At 41.0% G+C, this 27,849-nt stretch overlaps 2 protein-coding genes across 2 annotated transcripts in view; one reads left to right on the top strand and one right to left on the bottom strand.

The window, feature by feature from the left end:
* The first annotated feature begins 845 nt into the window (after positions 1–845).
* Positions 846–21,484, top strand: rnf19a (ring finger protein 19A, RBR E3 ubiquitin protein ligase). The gene is made up of 10 exons (XM_079655309.1): positions 846–1,000; positions 9,350–10,203; positions 13,427–13,635; positions 15,029–15,173; positions 15,483–15,645; positions 15,936–16,050; positions 16,362–16,520; positions 17,672–17,885; positions 18,094–18,237; positions 18,588–21,484. Exons 2-10 carry the CDS (start codon positions 9,524–9,526, stop codon positions 19,396–19,398), a joined length of 2,640 nt encoding a protein of 879 aa, XP_079511435.1. The 5' UTR covers positions 846–1,000; positions 9,350–9,523; the 3' UTR covers positions 19,399–21,484.
* Positions 21,485–21,658: 174 nt separating this feature from the next.
* The window catches only part of spag1a (sperm associated antigen 1a), a 16,448-nt gene continuing 10,257 nt past the window's right edge, over positions 21,659–27,849 (bottom strand). Inside the window, exons 8-10 of the mRNA XM_079655311.1 lie at positions 24,334–24,460; positions 24,100–24,237; positions 21,659–23,381 (exon numbers count right to left, since the gene is read on the bottom strand). Coding sequence (XP_079511437.1) covers positions 23,376–23,381; positions 24,100–24,237; positions 24,334–24,460 — 271 coding nt within the window. The 3' untranslated portion in view covers positions 21,659–23,375. The remainder of the gene's footprint in view (positions 23,382–24,099; positions 24,238–24,333; positions 24,461–27,849) is intronic.

Below are 27,849 nucleotides of genomic sequence, written 5' to 3'. Positions count from 1 at the left end.
GCCTTAAATTACGTTGCTTTTATTGGCCTCAATCAACAGTCTGATAATTTAAATGAGTATTTAAACTTTATCACACGGTTTTTATCAAAACTTGTTCGGTTAACATTTGAACATTTCATAGGGAAAGAATTAAAAAATAACATTTGTTTTCACACATTTCAGTCACTTCCGGTGTCTTCGTCCATGTCCGAGTTAACTGGCATTTCTGCTACTGACCCCTAGTGGATTGGAGTTCGAAACACATTCATCGGGTGTTATGACAACGTGTCAAGTCAACAGTTGCTATCAGGAAAATATGTTCCGTTGGATGTGGATTAGAAATAAGAGCGAGAAATAACATAATCTTTTGGAATTTAAAAACACAAAATTCATTTCAAGGGTAGAGTAACTATTGTATACTACACTCATTAAAATGCGACATGTTGGAAACAATTCTGAGTTATTTGTTCTTTAATAATGATTTAAGTTAATTCTACTTTAGAAAAGCATTGTCAAGTAATCTAACACTTGTAAAGCGAGTTATATGTCTGTGGTTTTTTCAATGTTAGTTTATATTATTGTTAACACTAAAAATGGAGCTTTGTTGTAGTTTGAGTTCAAATCAAAACAATGTGAGCTCTTCTTCCACTACTGTTGACTGGTGGAAGAAGTACTCAGATCCTAAAGTCATTCAATAAATATAGTGAAGTAAAAGAAACAATATTTGATTCTGAACTGTAGTTGAAGTTTATAGTAAAATCTAATGGAAATTCTTTAATAAAAAACATTTATACAAGAAAGGCTTTTATTGTGAAAAGCGGACACATTCTAACCGGAAGTGTGACGTTTGTTTGCTGATACTTGGCCCCCTAGCTTGACATCATCAGTCAGGCTCACTCGGGGAATGTACATTGGCTGCCCTACGAAGTTTTCTGCAACAAATGTACGGTTTATTCAGATATTGAGACAACGGTGTACACTTCTGCTGTGAAGAAAAGGGAGACCAGATGAAAACATAACGGTAAGTGTGTGTGAGATGATCTTTACTGCCAGAACTAGCTAACGGTTGGTTAATAATATCACATAGATCTCAACTTCCTCCTGTTCGAAGCTGACGAGCAGCTAGCAGTTTTTAGCTTTGTTAGCTTGTAAATTATCTTAAACTCAACATTGGGTTAAACCCTCTGCTGGCACCAGATGATGTTTTATGACTGCTAAGATTCTTTCTTACATAAATCATAGTGTCGATTTAACTGTGCAGTGGGTTAGCAAACATCATAGATCAGCTGGGCTGAAACTCTTTGGGCGACTAAAGTTAGGTACTAGCTTTCCTGCTAACCGAAACTGATTTGAGTTAGCTAGCATGCTAACGCTGGTTATCCAGGTGGAAATGTAAACACAATTTGGTTCTTCCTGTGCCAAGCGTCTGGTGAAACATTTGCAGCAGTTCTCCTTTTGTGAGTTTATTAACGTTGCCACTACTTATTAAATCTACGTGTGTTGTTTTTTTTCTTTGATGCGAAATAACCTTATTTTCTTTATCCTAATTTGTTTATAAGATTCAAAGGTTTTATTGTCATTTGCACCGTAGCTACAGTGTGGTTATAGCAACGAACATCTTAAGCCCCGGTCTCCTTAACACATTCAACATAAATATATATAAGACTTACAAATACAAATATAGTACAAAAAGAAAGAGAATAGTACACGTGACCTATGTGCAAGTCATGCAGGATAAGTAGACTATATACATGTTAAATAGAAGCAGATGAGCTCAAAACAGAATGTCAAATTAAATACTCTAAGAATAAAATACTGCTTATTGTAGTAATAAATATATATGTGAAATGCAAACCGATGGATGCTTAAGGTTATGTAGGCACTTCACAGAGCTCAGACAAGAGATGGGGAGGTTTACAAATCTATTTGAATACAAATGGCAGAACTTGCTCTCCATAAATCATTGTAAGTGCTCCAGACAACATCATTAAAGTATACTTTACATGCATATTGAGCTCATAAATTATAAGCCACTTCGACTATAGTGCAAAGTCGGATGAGAGGCTGGTGACTCTAGCTACATTAATGTCCTGCTTCACAATGTAAAAATCAGGATTTTAAGGCTTAATATGTTATATGAGAGATAAACGTAGGGTACGCAAATCCAAAAACTTGTATTGGTCTTGCTGGATATAAATAATCAACCATAGCGTCAAAAGATCCACATTGTTTTGTTCTAACAGAGATCAGACGGACCCATAGGTCAGACATTGTAATTTGTGTGATTCCTTATATGTTCAATGCATACTAACAATTCAGTTCAACATTGGTCCCCCATTTTAGGTATATAATCATTTTGATTAGTCTTCTTTTAAAGTTTCATTTTAGTTCATGTTTGACTGTAATTTCCTAGTACAGACACCGTTCAATGAATGGAAATGTCTGTCATTTTTTTCTGTCATCACTTTCATAGCACAGTCCACAATGTTTTACTGAAAAGATAACATATCAATTACGGGCGCAGTACTTCCTTGTTTGAGATCTGATCAAAAATGAATACAGTGAGTGAGTAAGAAGGCTTTGCTTTCTCCTAGCATCCCTTTACTGTTAAAATGCAATGAGGGTGTCAGACTTGAATGAAACTGTTATTGTGCTCTTAAGTTTATTCACATTTCTGGACCTGTGTTGAACGATGTAACAACTCATCTCATGGTCAGTTTCCGTCTCTCAGCATCAATCCTAGCGACGTGATTTGAACGTTAATGACAGACATTACAAACAATATATTGTACTTAGTTTTACACACCTAACAAATAGGCCTTTTGTTTTGTTTGACAATTCGTTAAACTACCTGCCAACCTGCCCTTTGCACATTGCCATTGAGTGTAAAGACCGAGTAATTGACTGATTTTTTACCAGGAAAGTTATCCCCCCCTGATTTCCTATAGTTGTAAACTGAGTTTAATTTTAGAGAGCCATAATCAGATTTTAGTCAACCATTTTTTCAGTCTTTCCTGAAGCGTAGCCAAGTTTTTGTCAGTAAACACCAGTCGTCTGCGTACAGGAACATCTCACGTTTACACACCTCTTTCATGTCATTAATTTAGGAACAACAAGGGGCTGATCATATTCCCTTGGGGATCTCCGCGGTTTAGCAAAAGGACTTCAGAGTGATGGTCAAATATTTGTACCTGCTCCCTACGCGACAAATAGCTTTCTTCATAACAGGTTTATTTAAATGAAAACCTGTTATGAAGAATGCTGCTCTTGTTGTATGTGACCCAAGGGCTTACGTTATCACCCCCACCCCTAGTTTACACATATTTTAGATTTATCCAGGAAGCGTTTTCTAGTCTGAACTAGTTTTGGTTATTTGACCTACCTGTGCTAGGGACAACATAATGATCACACTACACATTTACAAATTACATTCCCTACTAACAATGGAATAGATCTGATATGTAAAACTCCTTATTCAAATCATTTAATTTGAAACTGTATTTGTGAACATCCCCCTTCTAACTTGGTTTGAGTGTAACATTGACTGACGGCCAGACAGCTGCATGTGACAAACACAAGACCCATGGGCTGTCAATCGAAAGCAAACATTAGTTTTTTATGCAATAATGTGTACACGCATGCTAACTCGTCCTGACTTTTACTTGATAAACGACCTGGCAAACATTTGTGCACCAGGGACAGATAACAACATTTGAACTTCTTTCTTGATTATGGCTTTTCTTCTTTCACTTGTGTGCATGTGCCTATGCATTACGCAGTGAGGAACACAACCCTCTTCTGAACAAGATTGGGATATGACATTAAGATGTAACAGTGTATATTTGTGCTTTCGTACTGCGGTCCTAGAAGTAGGAAGTGCATACAGTAGTGCAACGACCTCTTTGCCTCGAAATCAAGCTGTAATCGAAATGAATGGCCTGCAGCCTTTAGACTTATATACGGTCCATATCAGTATCAGCATACCTTCTAAATGCAGATGGAAAAGGGGATCTCCCACCGGCCACAGGGGCAAACGGAAGCCATTTTTAATTGCTGTCTCCATGGTGCTAAATGGAGAAGTGGAAAAATAATTCAACTTCATGTTTTAACTGCTTTTTGACCTGATCAGATATGTTTATACCACATAGAATTGAGCTACCTAGGCATGGCTTCTCCAGCTGCATGGTTAGTTTGACTGCCTCCTCACAGGAACCAGATAAAGTGGAAAAGTACCTTGCCCTGATGGCTGTTAATCTCACTGTTTTGTAAATAGCGTGAAAGAAGCCTCAGAGGAATTCACTCGACTGCCTCCTGTTCTCTCTCTTTGTTGAACTACAGACATTATTATTATTTGAATACTCTGGCTGGCAGATAATAGGCTAAACAGAGCTTCATTAAGCTACAGGATTATTGAGATGTTCAGCTGACAGAAAGTTGGCCTACACCTGATGAATGCTTGGCTCGGCAGTCTAACAATAACTTATTTTCAAGTATTAGTTTGCTTCAGCAGAGCGATGGTGTCTCGTGCTTCACACAGCAGTGACGGTTGAGGAAAAAAAATTGAAATATTTCCTCCTAATGTCATTTCATGTGGAAAAATAGGTAGCTTTTGTATAGCGTTTGTCATGCAGTCTGTTCCTCTGTCTCAAACCATAATAACTGAACGCATTGTCATGATCAGGAAGTCTGTCGTCCAGCTGGAATGTCAACGGAAATTAGCGTACGTGATGAATTTTATGCAGGAGAGCCCTTTGAGACTCACATTTCCAGGAGTGGAAGCTCATTACTGTATGTGGCATTTCTTTGATGGTAGACATAGGCTACCATTTTCACAAAACCCCGGGAAACCATCATCTTCCAACCCTACATTTGGACTGCACCATAAAGAAATGCAGCATGGATTCCTTTTGCAATACACTCCCACCTGAAAGACAAACCAACTCAATTAGACTGATGACGGGCACCTCCATAGTTTCATTATAATCAGGAATGTGATAAACTGGAGGTAGTTCAACCACAGCTTTGAAAAATAGGACAAATGGATTAGAAAAATACCCAAAGTCCAAACCATGCACAGGCAATAACAGAGCCGAATGACGGTTGTTTAAACTACTGGACTATGCTGACATTTTCCAGAGACATGTAACACATTTGTTTTGATAAAGGTTAACTATGAGGGTGTGACCGCGATTGAAAGATTAGAGGTCGGTCCAGCACACTGAATAATAATGTCAAAATAAGTGTGTTTGTCGTGTGAATATAAAACATTTTGTTTTGGCTTGTATATTGTGTTTGTATTTGAATAAATCTCAATTATTTATATTGGCCCCAAAAATCCAATAACAGTATGTATTTTATAAAAGGAGAGAAACTAATTTTAACCAAGTTATTGTTTCCTCTATCATGCTACAAAGTGAAACCAGATTACGCAAGTCCTTGAATTTCGGCCTGACGTAACATCATGAACAACTGAACAGTTACTATTAGCTTTGGCTGAAATGTAAAGTACATTTCACATTGAAGTTACATCCAGAATGTGTTTAAAACAAAATATTGTACACGGTTTATCTTTTTATATCACTATATGAGCCGGTAATCATTACTTTTGTATGTTTGTCATTGTATTTGCTGTAAGACCCTTTGGATTCGACTGTGGCTAGGGTTGCAAAGGGGCGGTAAGTTTCCATGGGAAGTTAAGCTGGGGAATTGGAAAAATATTCCATATTGTTTGTTCAATCAAATAATTAAAACAATCATTTGTTTCATTGAAGAACAAAAACATGAATGTTGAGTTAAATATTACTTGTAGAAATCATCTGTGCATGTGGTGGAGGAATGCACAGTGCCTGTAGGGGGTGTGGTCTCGATAGCCATGCAGTAAGCAGTGTGCTGTGTAGATGTGATTGAGGAATGGCATGGATATTCAAGTGTACTCGAATGGCATCTGTTTGTTTTAGTCAAGATTATGCTAAAATATACTTTCCCCAACTATATTTAAGTTCCCTACGAAGAGCCAATCTTCAATTTAGAAAATTCCCATGTATTCCCTTTAATTCCCATGGAAAGTTGTTTCTGTTTATATTTTATTAATTGTGTTGAGATGTATTTATGGAACAGGGTTCAACGGGACATTTTGCAGTCACAGATATGTAACATAACACGTTCCATTGCAATTTGGTTATGCACCTAATTGTCTCTTTGCTAAATTGCAGGCAATGGGAACCTGGATTTATTTAGTTTATTGCGATGGAAAAGCCAACATGTCATTGTGGTCTAGTGGGCCGTACTTGTTAAAACCACCACCACTGCGACCCCAAGTGACACATTTTGTTACTATTGTTATCCCCGTCAGTTGTGACACATACATGATAGTGTGACTTCTAAAGACGTTCAGCAGCCTTGCACTGACCTGTCTCTGCAGCAGAAAACCGCACATTTGAAATGGTACTACAATGGTAATCATGATGTAGCATCAGCTGATTTGTAAGAGTTGAAGGAAGGTTGAATCTGGTTTATTTCTGCCTCTGTGGGATTCCTGCCCCGGGGTTGTCTCAGGAACTGGGACACCGTCTCTGTGTGTGAGCTGCGGTTGCATGGGATTGCCTTTGGGAAACATAACTTGAATACATGCTTGTGTGTGCACAAACACAAACGCACACACTGACCGCAGTCACACGGAAAGTCCAACTCACTCGGAAGGCTTTTCCAGTTTGATTACACCTTGGGGGTGTAATTTCACATTCACTTGTGGGTTGCTTAAAAATTCCTCCTCTGCCTTGTTAAAAATGTCTTGGCTATTTGACCCAATACATCATCAAGCTTTGTTACGATGTGGATTTAATACTGCTGGGCCATCACTTTGGCCTCAGTGGAAGCTATTCAGATACCCAAATGGCTCTGGAACCTCCTAAGAAGCAACTTCCTTCTTGACTATATAGAGGATTTCAATCTGAAATGTTACCAATGTGGCCGGATAATGTTAAGCTCCCATTTCACACATTACAGGCTGCCGTTTAAAGCCACATCTCTATATTCAATCTTTGAGCGTCACTGTTGTGTCATTATTTATCAAGGGAGATCCATTTAGAGTCATGACACATCTCAAGGAAGTCACACCATCAAACTGCCTGATTTGTCACCTCACATGTCGCCTCACCCACTGGTGTTTAGTGGTGCTTACATTTCAGATGTTATATGCAGACTTTGGGTTTTAAAAAGCAAGTCTTAAACTTTCAGAACGAGCAATTAAAACACATAAGTCTTTACAACCTGGCTGCACTGCTAATGGTTTAATGTCATGCAATTATGGTTTGACTTTTTTTTTAAATTGTAGTTATCTTTGGTTCACAAACATTTAGGTTACTCTACATAAAATGTATGTTGAAGTCAGCTAAATATGGCCGCATCGTAACATCTAGCCCTTTCTGCATCTCAAGATCATGTGGGTTTAAGTTGTCTGCCTTTTAGATAATTGGCGATGGTGTTTCTTTGTTAAAATGATTCCATAACCTTCTGAGAAAGGATATTTCACACAGCAAGTACCCTCTATTTAACGAGTGAGGAAAATATATTGTTTTAAGTATTACCTATAGTGGCAAATTTTAGCTCTATTAAGAAAGGAAAAATGACGCTGGCAACTCAGAGAAAAACTCCAAAGCGGCTCTACTACTTTAAGTGTTGTTGCCAAGACTTAAAGGTGGTGTAGGTACGTTTGAGAAACCGGCTCGAGATACACTTTTTGTTATATTCCATGGAATGCTCTTAACATCCCGATAGCAATGAATATCTGAAGTGCTTTGACAATAAATCCATTAAAAAATCTCTGTGGAAGCCGTTGTACTGTAAAAAGCACGACTAATCATTTTAGTCGGCCCGGGTAAAATAACTGGATGGCCTACCTGCCTGTCAGCCTTCCATCTGTGCACAAACTTATCTCGTGCCCTCATTGGTCATGTGCACGTTCGTGTGTGTTGGAGGAAGGGCTCTGTGAGGAAGTGGCAGATTTCTTCTGGCTGTGTATTTTCAAATTCTAGCACACTCGAGCTGGTTTCTCCAAAATGACCTACCCCAGCTTTAACAGGCCTGTTGTGTAAACTATTAAAGGGAAGTTTCCTGTGGCTTACAAGTAGTGAGAAGTTAAACAATGATAGATACAATATCAATGTTGGAACATGGTAAATTGTGTGTGTCTCATGGTCAAACTATCAACTCCAAAGACATTGTTTTTCAATAACAGCTCATGGCCCTCAGCTACAGAACCTCTTGCTGAAGTCATCCATTTGCTTTGCTCTGTTGTTTTCCAAATGGAAGATGATATGGACAAAGGTGAGGACATAAATAAAACAAACTGTTACTCAGCTTCAGCTGGGAACACATGACAAAGTCATCATAACGAGATTAGGCCATGATGCTTGATTATAAAGTAGATTTTGACCTGGGTTGCAAAAAAAGGTCCACTTGAAGAATGAACAGACTTTATCTTCTGAGTGCGATGGTTTAGCATTGGAAAAGCTTATTTCCCAACTGAGACTCTGATAGGTAGATGCTGGAATTCAACTGTTAATAAAATGATCTTTTTACATCTGGAATATATTGGGATAAAATAGCAATGCAGCAAAGAATTCGGAGACAATGTTGAATTTTTGAAAGCAATATAAATAGTGAGATTGGCACTCGTTTTTATTTTCCTCCCTCCATTACTGTGTTTCCTAAGGTACGAGCTAAAGGCAGAGATATTCAAACGTGTACATTCATTAGCATAAGAGGATTCCTCTCAACATTAGCGAAGCCTGAATAGGACCACACCCATTAACTGTGTTGATTCATTTCTGCTTTAAATGTACGGCTTCAAACTGCAATTCTTCACATCCACTGCCAGTGCACTTGTACTGTATACTGCGGTAAAGATGTTATGCTTTAGTTGTTCGTATCGTGTAAAATAAGAGCATGTGGAAACACTTGAAGCGAGGTGTGGCTACTCAAGAGGCAAACTAACACAGCTGTGGCCACGTCTGAGATCTATGATGGAAAAAACAAAGGATTTGTCTTGTTTTGTCTACACATGACTAATGCACACTCTCCTGGGAAAGCTTGCAGAGGTTTTATGTAAGCAGTCTCACATTCGAGATGATGCGCCTAAAAAAAGTGCCTGAAGGGAAATACTTCATTATCAAAGGAACGGCCTCTCCTTAACACGCAACAACTCTCTGATAGATGTGCTGTCTCAGGTTTTGTTGTATTTTGATTGTTGTTTAGTTGTTAAGCATTTTGAATCTTCCGAATGTTTCTGTTTTGCCGCATTCATTAAAAGTGAATGGATTCAGATTTGACTCTGTACCTGACTTTCTCTTCCTTTTTCCCTCTCTGTCAGGTTGGTGTCCTACATCTGAACATCTGCATCCCATCACTGTGCTGTCAGCCAGGGACTGTACACCACAGACTTCCACACCTCTTACCAACCTCAAGCCATGATTTCCTAGCCAACAGCGGTCAAGCCCCCCTCCCCTAAACCATCCTGTCCCTCTATCCATCCTCCACCCTCTCCATGTCCTTCATCTCTCCTGATGTGCTGCTCTCTGGTCGTACCATCAGCATCCCTTCTGTAGTGATGAGCATCATGCACCAGCAGCATCATGGCAGCACGGGCTCAGAGCGAGACCTTCACTCTGTGGCCTCCTCTGTCAGCCTCCCTTCAGTTAGAAAGACCCCCAAAAAGCGCCGCCTGTCCCTCCACGCACTCTTCAGTCGCCGCAGACGACCCGACCGCGACCCCAAGCGCAAGTCGAGGCATCTGCAGCCGGCAGCTGCTGCTGCTGCGGAGGCTGTTGTCGTCGTCGCAGAGAGCGTCCCAGCAGAGACCGTCCATGAAAAGACGTCCTCCCTCTCGGCGCTGGCCGCAGTGTCCACTTCTTCAGTGTCAGGTTCTTCGTCAGACACGCTGGAGTGCCCTCTGTGCCTCCTGCGCCACGCACGAGAGCAATTCCCCGACATCATGACCTGTCACCACCGCTCCTGCGCAGACTGCCTGCGACAGTATCTGCGCATCGAGATATCTGAGTCACGTGTCAACATCTGCTGCCCCGAGTGCACGGAGCGCTTCAATCCCCACGACATCCAGCTGATCCTGGGGGACCGCGCCCTCATGGAGAAGTACGAGGAGTTCATGCTGAGGAGGTTTCTGGTGGCTGAGCCGGACTGCCGCTGGTGCCCGGCCCCCGACTGTGGGTAAGAACCAGAGCTGAGGAATTAGAGAGGGAAATCCTAGGACCAATTACCGTTGTGTCATTGGGGGATAGATGGTGACCTAACAGAGATGTGTTTAAATCTGAATATTGATAGTCTTAGTTAAAGAGGATAACATAACATTGTCTTTAAAATAGATTTAAAACAATGTGGCAGCCACGTGTAACTCAAGTTTAGGAACGAATCTGAACTATTCTTCATATTAAGTGTACTCCCCCTCACATCCATGGCAACAAAACAACAAGGAAACAACTTTAAAAAAAAAAAAAAAAATCTCTATTCCAGTTGCCTGAGATGTGCTTGATGCTTGAGACGTCCCAAAATAACACTGTGAGAAGCTACAATAAGGAAACGTCAAAGCTGAAATCTGGCCTTTTGAAGTTCTCCAGTTGCCTGAGATAAAAATAACACGAGCTCTAATAGATCTGTTTGTCAGCCCGATGAGTCAGGTCGAAACAACGTGAGGAGCAGGTGATGAAGAGGCCTATTGTTAACACGTCATACCTGGAATTTTTTTAAGCCCCTAAATATTTAACACATATTTAACATCATTTTCACCTTTAATTACTGCGAGTCATTTTCTAAACATAGCTGCAAAAAACATTTACAGTAACTCAGGGTACATTATTCAATCATCTGAAGAATGAGTACCACACAGAATAAGAATGTAAAACAAAGAGGAACATGACAAAAGTGAACAGAAGACGGTTAAAAACTGGATAAATGACCAATTACTAAACGCACATGTATTGAATTTTGAAGTTTTTAGTTAGAGTTCATTCGACTCAATGCAGCCACACCTCAAATAAAGATGTTTCTCTGAGGGAGGGAGAATGTGTTGTTCTGGTTTCCCTCGTTCACACGGAGGTGACGGGTGAGTTTCAGGTCAGAGTTCTGTATGTTTAGAGCTGGTCGGGATTCAACAGTTTGCTCACAGGCCTGAAGCTAACATAATGTTCTGTTTGCTCAACCTGTTGTTGACCGCACCGGGACAACCACATACGCAGCATCATCTAACCTGCTCATCCGTGTCCATTTGTTTAATCAAGGTGTAAAGAAATCCTGTTAACTGCTTCAGAGTGATTGGGAGCAGTTACTAACTCATTTCAGGCTTTTATTGTTGGTTAGAGTTTCTCTCTGTCCCTCCTTCTGTCTCCCTCTCCCCCTCCCTCTCCTCTCTGGGCTTTGTTTCATCAACACTGCCGACCCTGTCTGTTTGAATAATGGCTCTTTCATGAGTCTTTTTCAGCTCATCTTGCTCTCGTCATCTAATCACTTCAGCTCTGCCTCACTGTCACAGTCTCCGCCGGTTATTGCTGCCGCTCTAAATTGTTGTATAATAACAACCGTAAGTTATTGGGCTACGTTTGTCCGCTCAGCAAACGCAGGAATCCTCCGAACAAACAGTAGACATAGGTTAATAATGTATTTGTTTGCAGTGTACAGTCTGGACTTAACAGTGGTGTCATACATAGTTTAACGGTTATACCAAAAGGTCCATTTGGATGTTTTCCCTTCCACTAGGGTTAGGGTTAGGGTTAGGGTTAACACTTGCTGTCAGTTTGCCTCACTGAGGTGTGAGTGGAGTCTGGCTGGAAACTGTCTAGACTCCCTAACCTCTGTAGGTGTACGGTGCCCACACACACTTCCCCTGATGCTAAACTGCAAAGTGTGTCAGTTTGTAGGGAAACATTTTTCAAGCATTTTAAAAGAATGCCGTGACGTCTGTTACCACGCGTTTGTTTTCTGTTTCCTTCACCGTATCATAGTAGTAAAGTCCACCCTTAATCTGCTTTTACCAACATTTACCTTGGTTTTTTTTTGTGAGGAGAAATCCAGTGTAGAGTTTTTAATTATTACAATTTAGGCTTTTAATAAACCGCATCTCTTTGCTCTACTGTAGGGTATATTGCCTTCAGTTTCATTCTTTCTGCCCATGTTATGCATTCTTTACATCCTTCAAAAACCTTAACGTTGTGAAATCTCAGCACATGAGAAACAAAATGAGCACTTATTATTTATCTCCCAAGTAGAGCAACAACTATTGATTTTTTTTTTCATTGTCAATTCATCTTCAGCCGATGCCCAAATGTATTCTGACTTAGCTTTAATAGTTTTTCTGCGAAGGGAAATAAGCAGCTCCATCTTGCTGCAGGCTTTGCTTTACAGAATTACATTTATAAATAAAGATATTGGAGAACGGTGTTTGTTCACAGAATTTGAGTTGATCCCCTTAGGGTTTCATTCAGGGAGCAGATTCTTATTCAATCATTTACCCAGTGATATCCAATTGAGTCCAGTTTGTTTGTCAGCCCGAGTGTTTGGTTTTCTTTTTCATACGTTTCACATTTCCCCATGATGACCCTGCTAGGGGCGACTGAATGTCTGCAACCATCTCAGGGTTTAGCAGAGGTTGTCATACTTACTTTATTAAAACACCAGGTGCTCTCCTTTTTCCTTTCAATAAAACCATTGTTACTGTGTCATTGTTTCCATACCACAAGGAAATAGTTGGCTTTTATGTCAGCAAGAAGAAACAGTTGCTACCATTCATTTTTGTATTAAACCGATAATAAAGCAATTATTTGCTCAACTAATTGTGTTGGGCTATACATGGCTGCCTGACCGGTTTCTATATCATTTGCATGTTTATTAAATCAAAAACAAATGTTTGACTTTCTCCAAGTCGTGCCATGTAATGCTCAATAAAGCTGCCACTGTGATGACTGATGAGGGTACTATGGAGACATGCAGTCATGCAGAATTGATTGTGTCAGTCCTGATTAGTTTCATCAAAACAAATCGGGTTATATTGATGTGTTTATGTAACAAACACTTTTGAGTTGTTAGATTTAAGATTCAGTAATTTATTATCATTTCAACATCCTTGACTGTCTTAGTGAGAATACTTACGCAAAACGAAATAATGCAAAACATCAGGACATAATACATATGTGTAAAACAGATATAAATACAACAATCATAAACCAAATTGGTAAAATCCGATCAAATCAAACACAGAAGACCATAGATAGGACACTGGCATCTGTTGGAAAGTAAGCATCATCATCATCATCATTGTATTCAAGCTCAAGTTTTTCACTTATACTATTTTCCTTTTCGCCCTGATGACCCATAGTGTTTTGCTTCAAATCCACGAGCAAATACAAACCACCCTTTTGTGTGCATCTGTTCTCTCTCTCAGTTATGCAGTCATTGCGTTCGGCTGTGCCAGCTGCCCAAAGATCACCTGTGGGCGTGAGGGCTGCGGGACGGAGTTCTGCTACCACTGCAAGCAGCTGTGGCATCCCAACCAGACATGTGACTCCGCACGGCAACAACGGGCCCAAAGCCTGCGGTTAAGAACGTTCAGGTCCTCCTCCCTCAGCTACAGCCAGGAGAGTGGAGCCGCAGGTAACTCACAAATACACTTCTGACCGTGTCATGCTCACACATCTGTTCCTTCAGCACACCCATCGGCTTCTTCAGCCTCAATAGAGCTCCAACAATTAGTAGACTTATAGATTTGTTCATTGGCATTCAAATAATCGGCAGCTATTACAATAATCCATGAATCATTAAGGCAATGCAAAAATGCCCACCTTCCAAAGGTGAAGATTTCCGTCTTTTCCCTGTTTAACATTTAAAGACATCCCCTTTGAATTTGAAACTGGTATTGACATTTTTGCTGGCATTTTATAGAACAAAGGATTCATTGATGAGTCATATACAGTTGCAAGAAAAAGTATGTGAACCCTTTGGAATTACCTGGATTTCTGCATAAGTTGGTCATAAAATGGAGGAAGCCACTGCTGTCCAGAAAAAACATTGCTGCACGTTTGAAGTTTGCAAAAGAGCACCTGGATGTTCCACAGCACTACTGGCAAAATATTCTGTGGACAGATGAAACCAAAGTTGAGTTGTTTGGAAGGAACACACAACGCTATGTGTGGAGAAATAAAGATACAGCACACCAACATCAAAACCTCATCCCAACTGTGAAGTATGGTGGAGGGAGCATCGGGGTTTGGGGCTGCTTTGCTGCCTCAGGGCCTGGACAGATTACCATCATCGACGGAAAAATGAATTCTCAAGTTTATCAAGAGATTTTGCTGAAGAACTTAAGGCCATCTGTCCACCAATTGAAGCTCAACAGAAGATGGGTGATGCAACAGGACAACGACCCAAAGCCCAGAAGTAAATCAACAACAGAATGTTTTCAACAGAAGAAAATAGGCCTTCTGGAGTGGCCCAGTCAGAGTCCTGACCTCAACCCAATTGAGATGCTGTGGCATGACCTCAAGAGAGCGATTCACACCAGACATCCAAAGAATATTGGTTGAACTGAAACAGTTTTGTAAAGAGGAATGGTCCAAAATTCCTCCTGACCGTTGTGCAGGTCTGATATGCAACTATAGGAAACGTTTGGTTGAGGTTATTGCTGCCAAAGGAGGGTCAACCAGTTATTCAATCCAAGGGTTCACATACTTTTTCCACCCTGCACTGTGAATGTTTACATGGTGTGTTCAATAAAAACATATAATTGTTTGTGTGGTTTTAGCTTAAGCAGACTGTGTGTGTCTATTGTTGTGACTTAGATGAAGATCAGAACACATTTTATGACCAATTTATGCAGAAATCCAGGAAGTTCCAAAGGGTTCACATACTTTTTCTTGCAACTGTATATTATACATTTTTAAAGATACTATTGCAATAGGCCGCAGTATAGAATATGCACAATAAATATTCCCCAAAACACTGTATGCCTAACGCTTCTCTTTCTTTCACATCAATCAACGCTCACTAGGGGATGACATCAAGCCGTGCCCTCGCTGTGCCGCCTACATCATCAAGATGAATGATGGGAGCTGTAATCACATGACCTGCGCTGTCTGCGGCTGCGAGTTCTGCTGGCTCTGCATGAAGGAGATCTCTGATTTACACTATTTAAGGTGAGACAAATGTCCAGCAGCAAACAAAAGCGTTAAATAACGCTCGGTAGGTACTGCAGTTGTGTTTGCTTCAGTGATTCCTGCCTCGTGAATGTCTCTTCTGTGGACTGACAGTCTTCAAATGTGTCAAAGAACAGATAAAACACATCTACGGTATATAAATGAATAACTTTCCGAATCGAATAACCATCATTCCAGGTGCTGTTTTTACTTCTTCTACATTCCTAGTTTCATCACTTTTATGTTGGCCGTGATATACACTCTTTATTTTTTGACAACCCATTTCCTGTCTCCCTCCACTCCTCTCAGTCCGTCAGGCTGCACCTTCTGGGGGAAGAAGCCGTGGAGCAGGAAGAAGAAGATCCTCTGGCAGCTTGGCACGTTGGTCGGCGCCCCCGTGGGCATCGCCCTCATCGCCGGCATCGCCATCCCCGCCATGATCATTGGCATCCCAGTCTACGTGGGCAGAAAGGTGAGAGCGAGCAGCCGAGGAATAATATGGAGCTAAATATAACCTAAATAATTTGTAGACCAAATCACCTCGCAATCAGGACATATGGTGTGGGTTTGACTGTTGATGTTTAAGACATTTTTTGTGGTATGAAATCTAACCTTTTGCTGCACAAGTCGTCATAACATTGTTAAGAATCCCTCCATTTATTTCTTCTAAATAAAAGTGTTAAGGCTTTTGAATTTCTGTGTCACAGTTGCCAAGAAGGTGATTTTAATTCAACGGTAATTCAAAACGATTTCCCTCTTCAGATCCATAACCGCTATGAGGGCAAGGACATCTCTAAACACAAGAGGAACTTGGTAATTGCTGGCGGGGTGACGCTGTCTGTGATCGTGTCTCCTGTAGTAGCAGCAGTCACTGTCGGTAAGAAATAAGAAGTTTCCCCTCCTTTCCCTTTTGACTCTCTTTCCTTCCCGATCCGTTTCTCCACAACATTTAAAGTATTAGAACGTTTCTTCTTTGTGGGTCACATGTATAATGCTGTAAAAAAAACATCATTTAAAGATTTTAAAGATAACCCCCAAAATGTGTACAATGCCGGTTTTTCTGCTTTCAACTTTATAAACAAATTTTGATATATGCGGAGGATTTCTTCAAAATGCTTTAAACTGTTTATCATTGAGCCCAGATAAATCTTCTGCTGTTAAAGTGTGTGTTGACACGGTTCTGTGCAGGCATTGGTGTCCCCATCATGCTGGCGTACGTCTACGGAGTTGTCCCGATCTCCCTGTGCCGGAGCGGAGGCTGTGGAGTGTCTGCTGGGAACGGCAAAGGGGTGCGAATCGAGTTCGATGACGAAAATGACAACATAGGGAGCGGGGCTGCAGCCACAGGTGAGCATCTCTATAACAAAAGCATTGCCACTGATTTCTTACGGACTATGCAGAACATTTGAGGTGGAAGTACTTTCTACCACCTCTGCAGTCTTATTCACTTCTTTTGTCAGTCTCTCCATTTATTGTAAGTTATTCTGTTTAATATACTTTTAAATAAGGAAAATGTTCCGTCCTGTCATACACTAACTGTAGACTGGTTCATGTGGAATTATCACTGGCACCTGAAAGCATATTAAAAGCTTTTTAGCAACCATTACATCAATATTTGTTGGAGCTGTGTGCTGACACATTGGTTCACCTAAAGCCTGTGACTTTGTGTGTACACATGGATTATTCATAGCTTCCAAAATGCCAAAAGGACTGACGGGAGTTTGAGTTGTGCAGAGGTGTGAAATGACTGACGTACATGTCATTATTATTGGTACATTCATCTTGTTTTACTTCTCGCACAGCACCTGGATATTAAGTAAATGCCAGCAGCTTTTTATCAACCACAACACAAATATTTGTGGTAGCTGTGTGCTGGCATATTCGTTTTTTTGCCAATCTGTTTGGCTTACAGAATTCCCCCTACGTTGGTCAGTGGCTTTGTGTGTACAATACGTACGAGTCATGGTTTGCATGAATTGCCAAAACTGTTTCAGTTGTGCAGTGGTGTGAGATGACTGGTGCAGTGTCAGTTGTTTTTCCTGTCATCGTGTGTTTGTCACTGTCAGACTTACTTTCCCGGGAGGTGTTTAGGGAGACTAGGCTTATATCGTGTGATAATTATGAGTCCAAATGACAACGGGGACTTTGACCTTCCCAGGGAAATAAAGTGTGAGACGTGTTGACACTTATTCACACATAAGAGTTAATCAATCTGTGGTTCCAGCGTGAATTTAAAACTGATGAAAGTCAGCAAAGTCATTGATGTGACTACAGAAAAATAAACTTTGTTCCATGACACAAATATCATTTTTGTTTGCTGTTCTAGGATAGCTTGCCAAAATTCCTCTTTATGGCCCAATCTTTATTTGGTCCTTTTTAACCTCACTTTTTTTTGACAAATAGTTCTGTGCTAGACATAACTAATGTACCTTCTTTGTCAGTCAGAAGCTTCTCTTAATGATCAAAATGACACTTCCTGACGCCCCTTTTCTCCTCAGACACAACCTCAGTGGCAGAGACTCGGCTCAACAATCCCAGCCTGGGAGATGGAGCGAGTGTCGGCGGCCTGACGGGGCTCAGTGTCAGCGGGAGCCACATGGAGCGCTGCGGCATGAGCTCCACGCAGCGAGACAACATGAGCGACAACGCCAGCACCACGGCCCTCGCTGGGACCAGCATCACAGGAAGCCTCTCTGGCAGCTGCTACAACAGGTGATAAACTGGACCTGAATGATCGCTCCATAGACAAATGTTTAATGAGAATTTGTGGCACATATTTCATACAATTTCTAGTGCACGATTTTACTCTTAGTAAATACATTTCGTGGTATTGTTCTCTGATACTGGTTAAAGCAAACTTTCTGTGACTCACTGAGACATGAGAAATTATTTCATATTTGGTTTGAATTGTCATTTCCAGGATGGAAGTGCAGGCTGATGTCCAGAAGGAGCGCTGCAGTCTGAGCGGGGAGTCGGCCACCGTCAGTCTCGGGACAATCAGTGACAACGCCAGCACAAAAGCCATGGCAGGATCCATCCTCAGTGCCTATATGCCTCTGGAAAGGTCAGTAGACCCCTGCATCTCTACCCTCTTTTAAACATGTATACCTGTCCTAGATTCTCTAAGACCTTTAGCCCTGTGGTCAAGTGCCTGTTTGTCTGTCTGGGATAAAAAAGGACACTAAAAGCACATAAAAACAGTTGATTCATAATAAATATGCAAGAAAATATCTTTGATAGAAAAGTTGTTGTTCTAGATATTATTATGTATTCCTTCTTTAACCTAATTAATAAAACCTTCTATATGTTTTGCTATTTTGAAGCACATTGACTCTGTGTTGGTGCAGGAAATTCGCTATATAGATCAACTTGACCTGTACTAAAAGGATCTCTTCTTGTTATCTGGTTTTGCAGAGACAGCAGTCTGGATGCTCAGGCAGACATAGAGTCCAAACAGCAGAAGCTGAGGCACTGCAGCGTCAGCAGCAGCCTGGATGAAGCCAGCTGCAGTAGCACCCCCGGCCTCAAAGGTGCTGTGGGTGGTCCCTGCTCCTGCCCCTCCACCAGCTGCTGCGCGCAGCACGAGAACCACTGCTGCCCCTCGTCCCCCTGGTCAAAGGAAGCTTCCACATCAGGAGGCAAGAAGAGCCGAGTAAAGCTTTGGAAACGAGCCAGCAGCAGCAGCAGCAGCAGAGGAGACATGAAGATAAACGAGACGCGAGCGGACATGGACGCCCAGCTCCTGGAGCAGCGCAGCACCAACTCCTCAGAGTTTGATTCTCCGTCTCTGAGCGGCAGCCTGCCCTCCGTGGCCGACTCGCACTGCAGCCACTTCTCATCAGAGCTCAGCTGCTCCGACCCTGAAACCTCGAGACCGGCTCATGCCCCCTGCTCCGCCCCTACGGACCCCCGCTCTCATCACCACGCCACCACTTTCGGTGACGTCACCATCTTACCCATGCCCGAGGTGGAGAACGACCGCCTGGAGCATTATCTCCCTCACAGCAGCAGCGCAGCCTTCACCCACCGCCTGCTGTCCTCATCCCCCCCTGCCTCGCCGAAAGAGGGGAGCAGCGGGATGTTTCTGTACATCAGTGAGGAGGGGGGAGGCGCCTGCGCAGACTCAGAGCCGGAGAAGGACAAGAAAATAAAAGAGAGCGTCAAGAACACTGCCGTGCAGCCTGTAAGCCCTCCAAGGACCCGCAGTATACAAACAGAGATCTAAAGGATGTTCTTCAGGTGTAAGCGGTGTTACCACTTCCCCACCATGCATTCTGGGAAGCCTTTGGCTTAAATGTAAGCCAATATGTTTAAGGTTAATTCTATTTTTACTTGCTGAAGAGGCAGCCAGGAATATTATGTGAATGTCAGTCTATACTGAGAGGGTCGAGGTCTACGTTGGAGAGAGATTTGTGAAAACGGGAGCAGGTCAAACGGATCAGTGGTTTCTGTTCTGTCTCTGAAAACAGAGGTTTTAGTGACCGTGAAGGTGTTTAGTGGGGAGCTGAATGTATGTGGACAGGTTGTAAAGTAGGTTGTTAATGTTTTCATCGGTCTGAGTCCTGAATGATGTTCTGAATCCAAGCTCCATGCAGATCTTATTCTTTTACAAAAAAAGCAGATCCTGGAAATGTCTGATATTCTTTGATTAGTAAATTGAGCTGCTATTTTAAAGCCTGAACCCATCCTCCCGTGTGTCATCGGCACACATGTGTTTTACATGAATCAGGGATGGATATGTGATGGTCACTATGGTCCACCGCTGTGCCGCCACTTCATTCTGTGACTTTTTAAAGCAGTCTAAAAAAACGGCTTAAGGATTGTTGAACCTAAGAGGGACCAGTCCATTCAGTAGCACATTTTATTTTTCCATAATCATCTATAAGACGATTTGCTTTTCTTTCAAATGTGACTCCTGTATTTTTTTTTTCTGTGCTTTTGTCTTTGCCTATTTTTATTTTCCATTTTGGGAAAGTCTGTTTTTAATGTTGAAACCCTGTTTTGGGTCCAAACCTTGAGTATGACCGGATGGGAATTGTGTTGATTAGTTTAAAGTAGCCATTTTTAAATAATGTGGATTTCAGACTGTTCTTCACAAACCTCTATCTGCACTGTTAAATGTTTTATTAGTGGTTTGCACATGTGCAAGTCTTCACTGCAGTATTTAGTATATCATGGATTTATGAGAGCTATATTAAAGAAAGGGAATTTAAAAGAGAACTAAGGAAAGCCCAATTTCAAAAATATAACAATGTAGCCTTTTTTAAATACTTTAACTTGTTTTAGTGATCCGTCATTAAAACTGGAAAGTCAACCAAACAATGTTTTTGCAATAAGGAAATGAAGCTTTTGAATAACTAATCAACAGTGTAACTATATAACAGCTCTGATGTACTGAGTATTTGAGCACACACATCTTTCAGTGATTTCATGTTCAGTAGTGAATGTATAATGATAATAGGATTACATTTTTGATTCTCCCTCGGTAAAATCAACATCAAAATATAATTTTTGATTCAGAGCCTTGAGTGTATTTTAACTACAATGTTTTAAGTTGTCTTTCTTAAATCATTGCAAATGAAAAATGCAAATAATTTTATATTTGTTGGACCCACAGTGCCTTTTGGAGAAAAAAAAATCCTTTGTACAGTGTTTTCACTTTCTTTTTATTTCCTCATAAAAATCCTGAGAGAATTTATCGTATTTTCCTCATAAAATGCTTGAAATGTAACTTGATCCGAAGTACTGCCCCTACCCTGAGTGCTAACGCTAGCTGTCACACTAGCATGCTTAGCTGACCAAAGACTCGGGCCATTAGCCGGGTTTTGGACCAGTCATTTAAAACTAAATAATATTTTTTAAATGTTACTGTAAAGTAGCCAAAGTCAGTTCACCTGTGTTTAGAATCAGCTCCTGCTGGAAATAAAAGCCTGTTTATCCAAAGCAATGAGCATTTTGAGTATCAGATGTTGTTGTGAATTGCCATCCTCACTACAGATTACTTTGCTCTGATGTCAACCTGCCGAGCTCAGCAGGAGCTGTGTGGGAGGAAAGAGTCGCTCATAGAGAAGTGATGTCAACTCAAACAGTGTAGGTGTATTCCAGCCCTGTTAATGCCCCTGTGTTTAAAAAAAAAGAAAAGCCAGTTAAGTTTCTGTGAGTTTTACATTATTATTTGAAGACAAGTGCCAGGTCTATTTCTGACTTGGTCAAAAGAAAACTGCTATTTGATAAAGTATATCTTCCCTAACTAATTGCTTTATAATGTGCATGTTAATGCATATCCTTACAGAATAAAAATCTCAATCAAGCTTGTTGTCTTTGTATTTTAATTCTTCATGCTGACTTTCGAGTTTGACAGAGCAGCTCAGCTGTGATACATTTAAGATTCGAGAGATGATCAAATCAACAACTCCTTCCTTGTTTGTTTTTTCCCTTCTGGCTTCACATTCAGTTTACCCATCAAGTAACAGAAACATTGCTCATTATATCATCCATGTAGCATTTTATTATTTACATTTGCATCCAAACTATTTACATACAGTACATGCTCTTACATTCCACGAAGCAACACTTCAAGCCTCATAGCAAGTGTTCTCATTTAGTTTTTTTTAATGCTTTTATTAAGACAACGCAAGGGGGAAATAGTTAAAATCAGACAAACTAAATGAATACATCAAAGTATTAATGAAATACATTGTGCGACTCAAATATTTAAATTGTTTGCAATGTTTAAAATAAAGATATTGAAATGCCCTGCACACTTACACAGGTCATGTTGGTTAAATAGACCTATGCTCCTATTGAAGTGAGGGCAAGAAACAAAAAGAGTCATTTGTCCCCCCCAAAAGGGTCATACTGGCCTTTCACCAAAATGTCAATGTCACGGAGACCGTTGTGGCTCTTGATCTCGGTCATTTAGTGTAAGATGCTCATTAGAGTTACACAAGTCTTTTTTGTCCCTCCCTCATGTGTAAAAATAGAAAGAGATAGCGGTCAATCGAGCACTTTCTGGACAGAGACCTGAGGGGAGCTGTAATGAGGCAGAGGAAGTAGAAACACCTGTTTGTTGATGGTGTCTGCGGAATAGAATACTTTCTGTTAAGAGACTTCAACCAGACAATGGAGGATCCAGACTACAAGCTGTTTTAGTTTTTCAGACTGGACTGCTTTGGGTCATATCGAATTGTAATTCACCACCATTCAGATTTATGAGGGATTCGTCAATCAGATCAAAGAGTTCGGTGTTATGAGCCATTATTCAAACTATAATACTCTGATAAAGAAACTTTCCAAACATAAATACGGTACACCTATTCACACACAAGGACACGTACGCATCATCTTGGTTACATTCAAGATAAGACCTGAGACCCACTTACAGTACAGGATTAAGTAACGCTGACTTCAGTTGCTGAATATTACCTAAACCAAAGACGTGACCATTTCTTATTAACAATAACTGAGCTCATGTGATATTCTAACTGTAGGAAATTATAATCTTACCATCTTAAATTAAAGTTTTAACAATATACTTTAGAGGAAAGGTTGGCTTTAGTAAATAGCAGCGGAAAAATACATGTAAACAATGACAAAGGTCTTGAAAAGCTGGAAGAGCTGGATATATAACAGATAATAACTTTCTTTCACCTTTAAAGTCTTTTAGGGAGTTGTCTATCTTCATATACAACATAGTTAAGTTGAATCGGTGCTTTAGTCATGAGCTCAGTGAACCAATTTGCAAGCAAACACAATATTTTTAAAAACAAATCAGAGGAAAAATCTTGGCGTATTTCAACCAAACTGCGGTAGAAATCTCGGTAAGGCACAACATATTACACTCTCACTTTCCCCCCTGCTACTCCACCATAAAACATGATTCTGTATAAACAGTACATTACATCATAATGTGAATGATTTATAGTGCAAGCAGGTCAAGGGTGCCTCGACTTTAGCCTTTTTTGAATAAAGCTGCCTGTTGTGTTATGTAAGGTTGTGTACTCAGGAGTTATGGTGCCGTTTGCACACGTTGCAGATGGTGCAGAGCAGAAAGCTGGTTGTCCAAGAAGTCAACGGCAGTCATTTCCAGTTTTACAGGTGTTACTCACTACAGTCGATGGCTTAAAGAGTCCTTTGCCTCCACAACTGCATCAGTTCAGTGAACATGTTAACTTCCTCTGCCTCCATACTTCTCCACAGAAATCAAACCTGAAGGGAATGAGAAAAAGTTATTTGTGTCCGTCTTAGTTAACACGTTATGGGCACTAAATACATTTGGCGAGGTTCTGTGTTTCGTTTTAAAGTAAAGAAGGAAGATTTTGCTTTCAGTAATCATGCACTTTCTCAATTTTTAAAGCCTATTCCTTGAAAGTTATGTGTCTTACGTCTTGTGGTTTTAAAGAGGTAGACATGTTGAATTATGAACGACTAATGTAGTTTCCTGTCTCTTGTGTCATGTCAACAGTCAGAGATTTTTAGTCTAGAAAACAAAAACTGGTTGATTCTGGTTCCTTAACAGATGTAATTTAATTAAAACAATATTTCATATATAAAACATTTTAAATGGTTATTCATCCAAATGGTTTCATTGTTTTTTCTTGGGAATAAAATGCAAACTAGGTTAATGTAAAACTTGTCAAAGGGAAGCCATTCCAAATTCTATTAAATATGTTCATTTAAATTCAAGTCGGTTGATAAAACTAGTCTTTCAGTTAAAGACTAGTTTGGGAAATTTGTGTTGACAAAAAAGGGATAGTGATTTAAGATATTCAGAAATAGTTTAGTGTGAGTGTGTGTGTGTGTGTGTGTGTGTGTGTGTGTGTGTGTGTGTGTGTGTGTGTGTGTGTGTGTGTGTGTGTGTGTGTGTGTGTGTGTGTGTGTGTGTGTGTGTGTGTGTGTGTGTGTGTGTGTGTGTACAGTCTGTTACCCGTGGTGTGTGTGCCGTGCTGTCCATCAGGCTCTGTCTCAGCAGGCCCGTCACCTCCTCCAGCTCCAGCTCGGCCTCCCGGACGTTGGGGTCCAGCTGGAGGACTTCCTGCAGATCACTGCTGGCAGACAGGTAATCCTGCACAGAGAAATGAGGAGAGAACGTATGAAATATAACATCCACAACCCGACTGCTTCAAATAACTGAGTGTTTACGATGTGGAGTGACCGGCACCTGTAAACCCTTGTAAGCCAGCGCTCGTCTGTAGAAAGCTTTCTTGTTGCCCGGCTCCAGCTGCAGCGCCGAGTCACAGTCCTTTTTGGCCTCTTCAAAGCGATTCAGTTTCAGGAAGCAAATGCTCCTGGAGGAGAGTAGAGAAGAGGACAGACGTCAGATAGAGCAGCATGTCCATCTCTGTCTTTCAGGACACTACTGCGGGTCATTGAAGCTATGGATGATCGTGTGGTGCCCTCTACTGTTTCCCTATTAAACTGCCCCTATAGGAGATTCTAAGCCCGTTTCAAAATCAGTATTATGTTACATCCTGAGCTTGGTTTTCCATTTGATCCGTTTATCAATCTACTTAATGTCTATAGATTCCATTCTAAACCTTACTTAAGTAAAGGTATGTTAGTATTATCAGCTACATGAGCTTAAAGCAGGGGTGGGGAACCCCCGGCCCCCGGGCCGTATAAGGACCGCGAGACCAATTGGTACGGCCCTCGAGGTAATTTATAAACACACACAAAAAAGAAAACAATTAAAGAAATCTAGACCGCAAACAAATTAAACAAGCGAGTGCCTGTTTTTCCTGGCCAAGGTCAGGGTCCTTGAACACGAGCTTAACGTGGTATATGTCTCGTCTCTGACAGGGGTGCAGTTCTGCTCGAGAGCACCAGAACGTTGCTCCGGCACTTTCACAAATTGCAGTACCCATAAGGAGCCGTACACATGCCGCAGTTTTTGCGTGGCTGTATCTTTAGTTGTAAGCCCAGTGGCGATCTGTTCATCTGTCATACTGATCATACAGTCAATAACGTTGTTGTTATTAGCATCTGGTTAGCTAGCTATGCTAACGAATATAAGCTTTTTCTACAACCAGTGAGGTAAAGGCACATCTTTATATGATCATTATAGTTATAAAAAAAGAAGAGAATAAAGTAAACAGGTATAAAATACTATATGACAGTAAAAAAAAAAAGAAGAAAGAATACAGTGTGGTGACTCTAGTTAACCATAATTCACTTTTGGGTCACAGTTCCTACACGGACCTTGTTTAGTGTAACACCGTAGATTTAGGTTGCCAAGCTAGAGCTAGCAAGGCACTCTAATTTGACTCTCCTCACTGAGTACATGTCTGATATCACTATTGCTTAATGGAAAATAAAGAGTGGAAATCCTTCTTAAATACTCCGCCTCCGACTCCTTCTTACCGGCACTACAACAGTTTGAAAAGGGAGTGATTTGTAAAGTATTCATAAAGAAAAATAAATCTGCTTACAGTTCTGTTTCATATGGGTGTTGAGAGAGGTATCCATAGATCTCTTCATGTTGCTCTCAAAGTGCACCAGATTGATGCTTTTGACTTCAAAAAAAAAAAAAATGGGGGGGGGCATGCTCCCCAGGGAAGATTATTATTTTCTCCCTAGAGGAGGTTAGGTCCCACCCTCCCCCCCACAATTAAATTATGTTCAAATGGAAAGGAAGCTAAATACATTTGCATTTTGTGTCCATATCTTTCTGTTTTGGTGGTCATGCCACAACCGTGCACGCATGTGTGAGTCATGGTAAAATATCTGGATTAAGAGGTTGCTTTTTCTTTGCACAGCATGAAAGAAAGGCCAAATGAATGGGCTGTGATTTTAGTATTTTTAAGCAGAGGCCAATAATTTGTATGGCCCTCGGAGGATGTTGTAAAAATGTAAATGGCCCTTGAGAGGAAAAAGGTTCCCCACCCCTGGCTTAAAGTATGGAACGTTTTCATAAAGCAACAAGATGTTCCCTGATAATGTTTTAGGAATAGAATGACTGCACTATGTTGCATTTTACTGCTGTTTATGTTCATCGTTGTGTTCCTTTTAACTCCTTTATTTACTGAGTGGTAGTTCAATCTCTAGCAACGCATCATATTTAGAGATCATAATTAGTTTGAAGCGTCGCTGTCCTGTGAGAACAACATACTTCAGTCAACTTTTTATGAGATTGTCAGAAAAACAACTCTGTTTTCAGCTCTATGACGATACAACGACAAGTTGACCTAAGAATTATAAAACATTTAAATAGTTAATTTAAAGGTGGGGGAGGTACGTTTGAGAAACCGGCTCGAGATACACTTTTTGTTATATTCCATGGAATTCTCTTAAAGAGCAACTTCCAGGTTAAAGACACCTGTGAATAAATGTGTAGGAAAATGATGAATACACTAGATTTTCTAAAAAATATACAGAAATATACACTACAGTGACATCTGGCGTCGTTTTTGTAAGATATGTTCACTTCTGCATAAAAAAGCCTCGGCACGTGACCTCCCGCGTGTGACGTAATACGGGGGACACAAGGGGGTGAGCGGCCGGTGTAACGTATTAATAAACATGGATCCCAATGCTAGTTTCGACACAGAAGAAGTTGAACATGAATATTCGAATGCATATGACGGACCACAACCTTATAATTATGAGCCTGCTAGGCGTCCAAGAGACCAGCAGCAGCCAAGGATTAGAAGAAATAATGGCCATCGGAGAGAAATGGAGCTGTGGTGTGAGGAGAACCAGTGGAGCACTGGGCAGCTATCTTGGTGAGTGACCGGCATTAGCTACAGAATGTTAGCTAATGTCACATCACAACATTGTGAAGTTAGCCATCATATATCAGGCTATAACTAACGTAGCATTGATAATATAGTAACGTTACTGGCAGGACTGTTGATACTGATCCATAACAGAAACTAATGCGCAAGTATCTCGCGTTACCTAATGCAACTCCACACTACGGTGCTGTGTACCGGAGGAGAGACGCGAGATACGGCTGATACTTGACGATCTGGCGGAGAAAGGTTGTGGAGCCTCCGTTGATATGCCGTTGTAAAGGGCTTGATGGAAAGCAGGTGTGTAGTCGGGGACGGTGCACAGCTGATTGCAGCAGGTGAGTGGAGGTTGAGCCGGGAGTGACAGCCACCACGCACACACAAACAACACAGACAGGGGGAAACAAACAAACACAAAGGAGACGGCTGGAGCAGTACAGCCACCACAGCGTTACCTAATGCAACTCCACACTACGTCTTACGGTGCCGTGTACCGGAGGGGAGAGAGAGAGAGAGAGCAGCGAAGGGAGGGGGTGGAGAGAGATGTAATACGGTTTCCTGCTAAAGCTGTGGAGAGTATGTGCTGCAGGGAGGTGGATGCACAACGCACCCAGGAACGAACGCTAGCTCCGGTCCTTTTCCTGTGAGGGAAACTGTGGACTCGATGTCCTGACAGGCTGGTATTTGTGCAACCTGCACAAACACAATACTGTACCATGATTACAAATGGTGAAATACAATGTAAAACTACCGAAAACTACCAGCTCACTAAAACACAACCGCTCAACTCAAAGCAACTACTAACTATACCCGCGGTCAGAGAGCGGAGATGTTTCCCCTTTGTTATGTAATATGACGAGTTTGACGTATGACCTTAAAAAAAAGCCCTCTGAATTCCTGCCCTTATGTCTCGTAAAACATATCAAATCCTACATTCACTTTTTTAA

Source organism: Notothenia rossii, assembly GCF_949606895.1.
Source record: "Notothenia rossii genome assembly, chromosome: 10".
NCBI lineage: Eukaryota > Metazoa > Chordata > Actinopteri > Perciformes > Nototheniidae > Notothenia > Notothenia rossii.
This window is presented reverse-complemented; position numbering and strand designations above follow the sequence as displayed.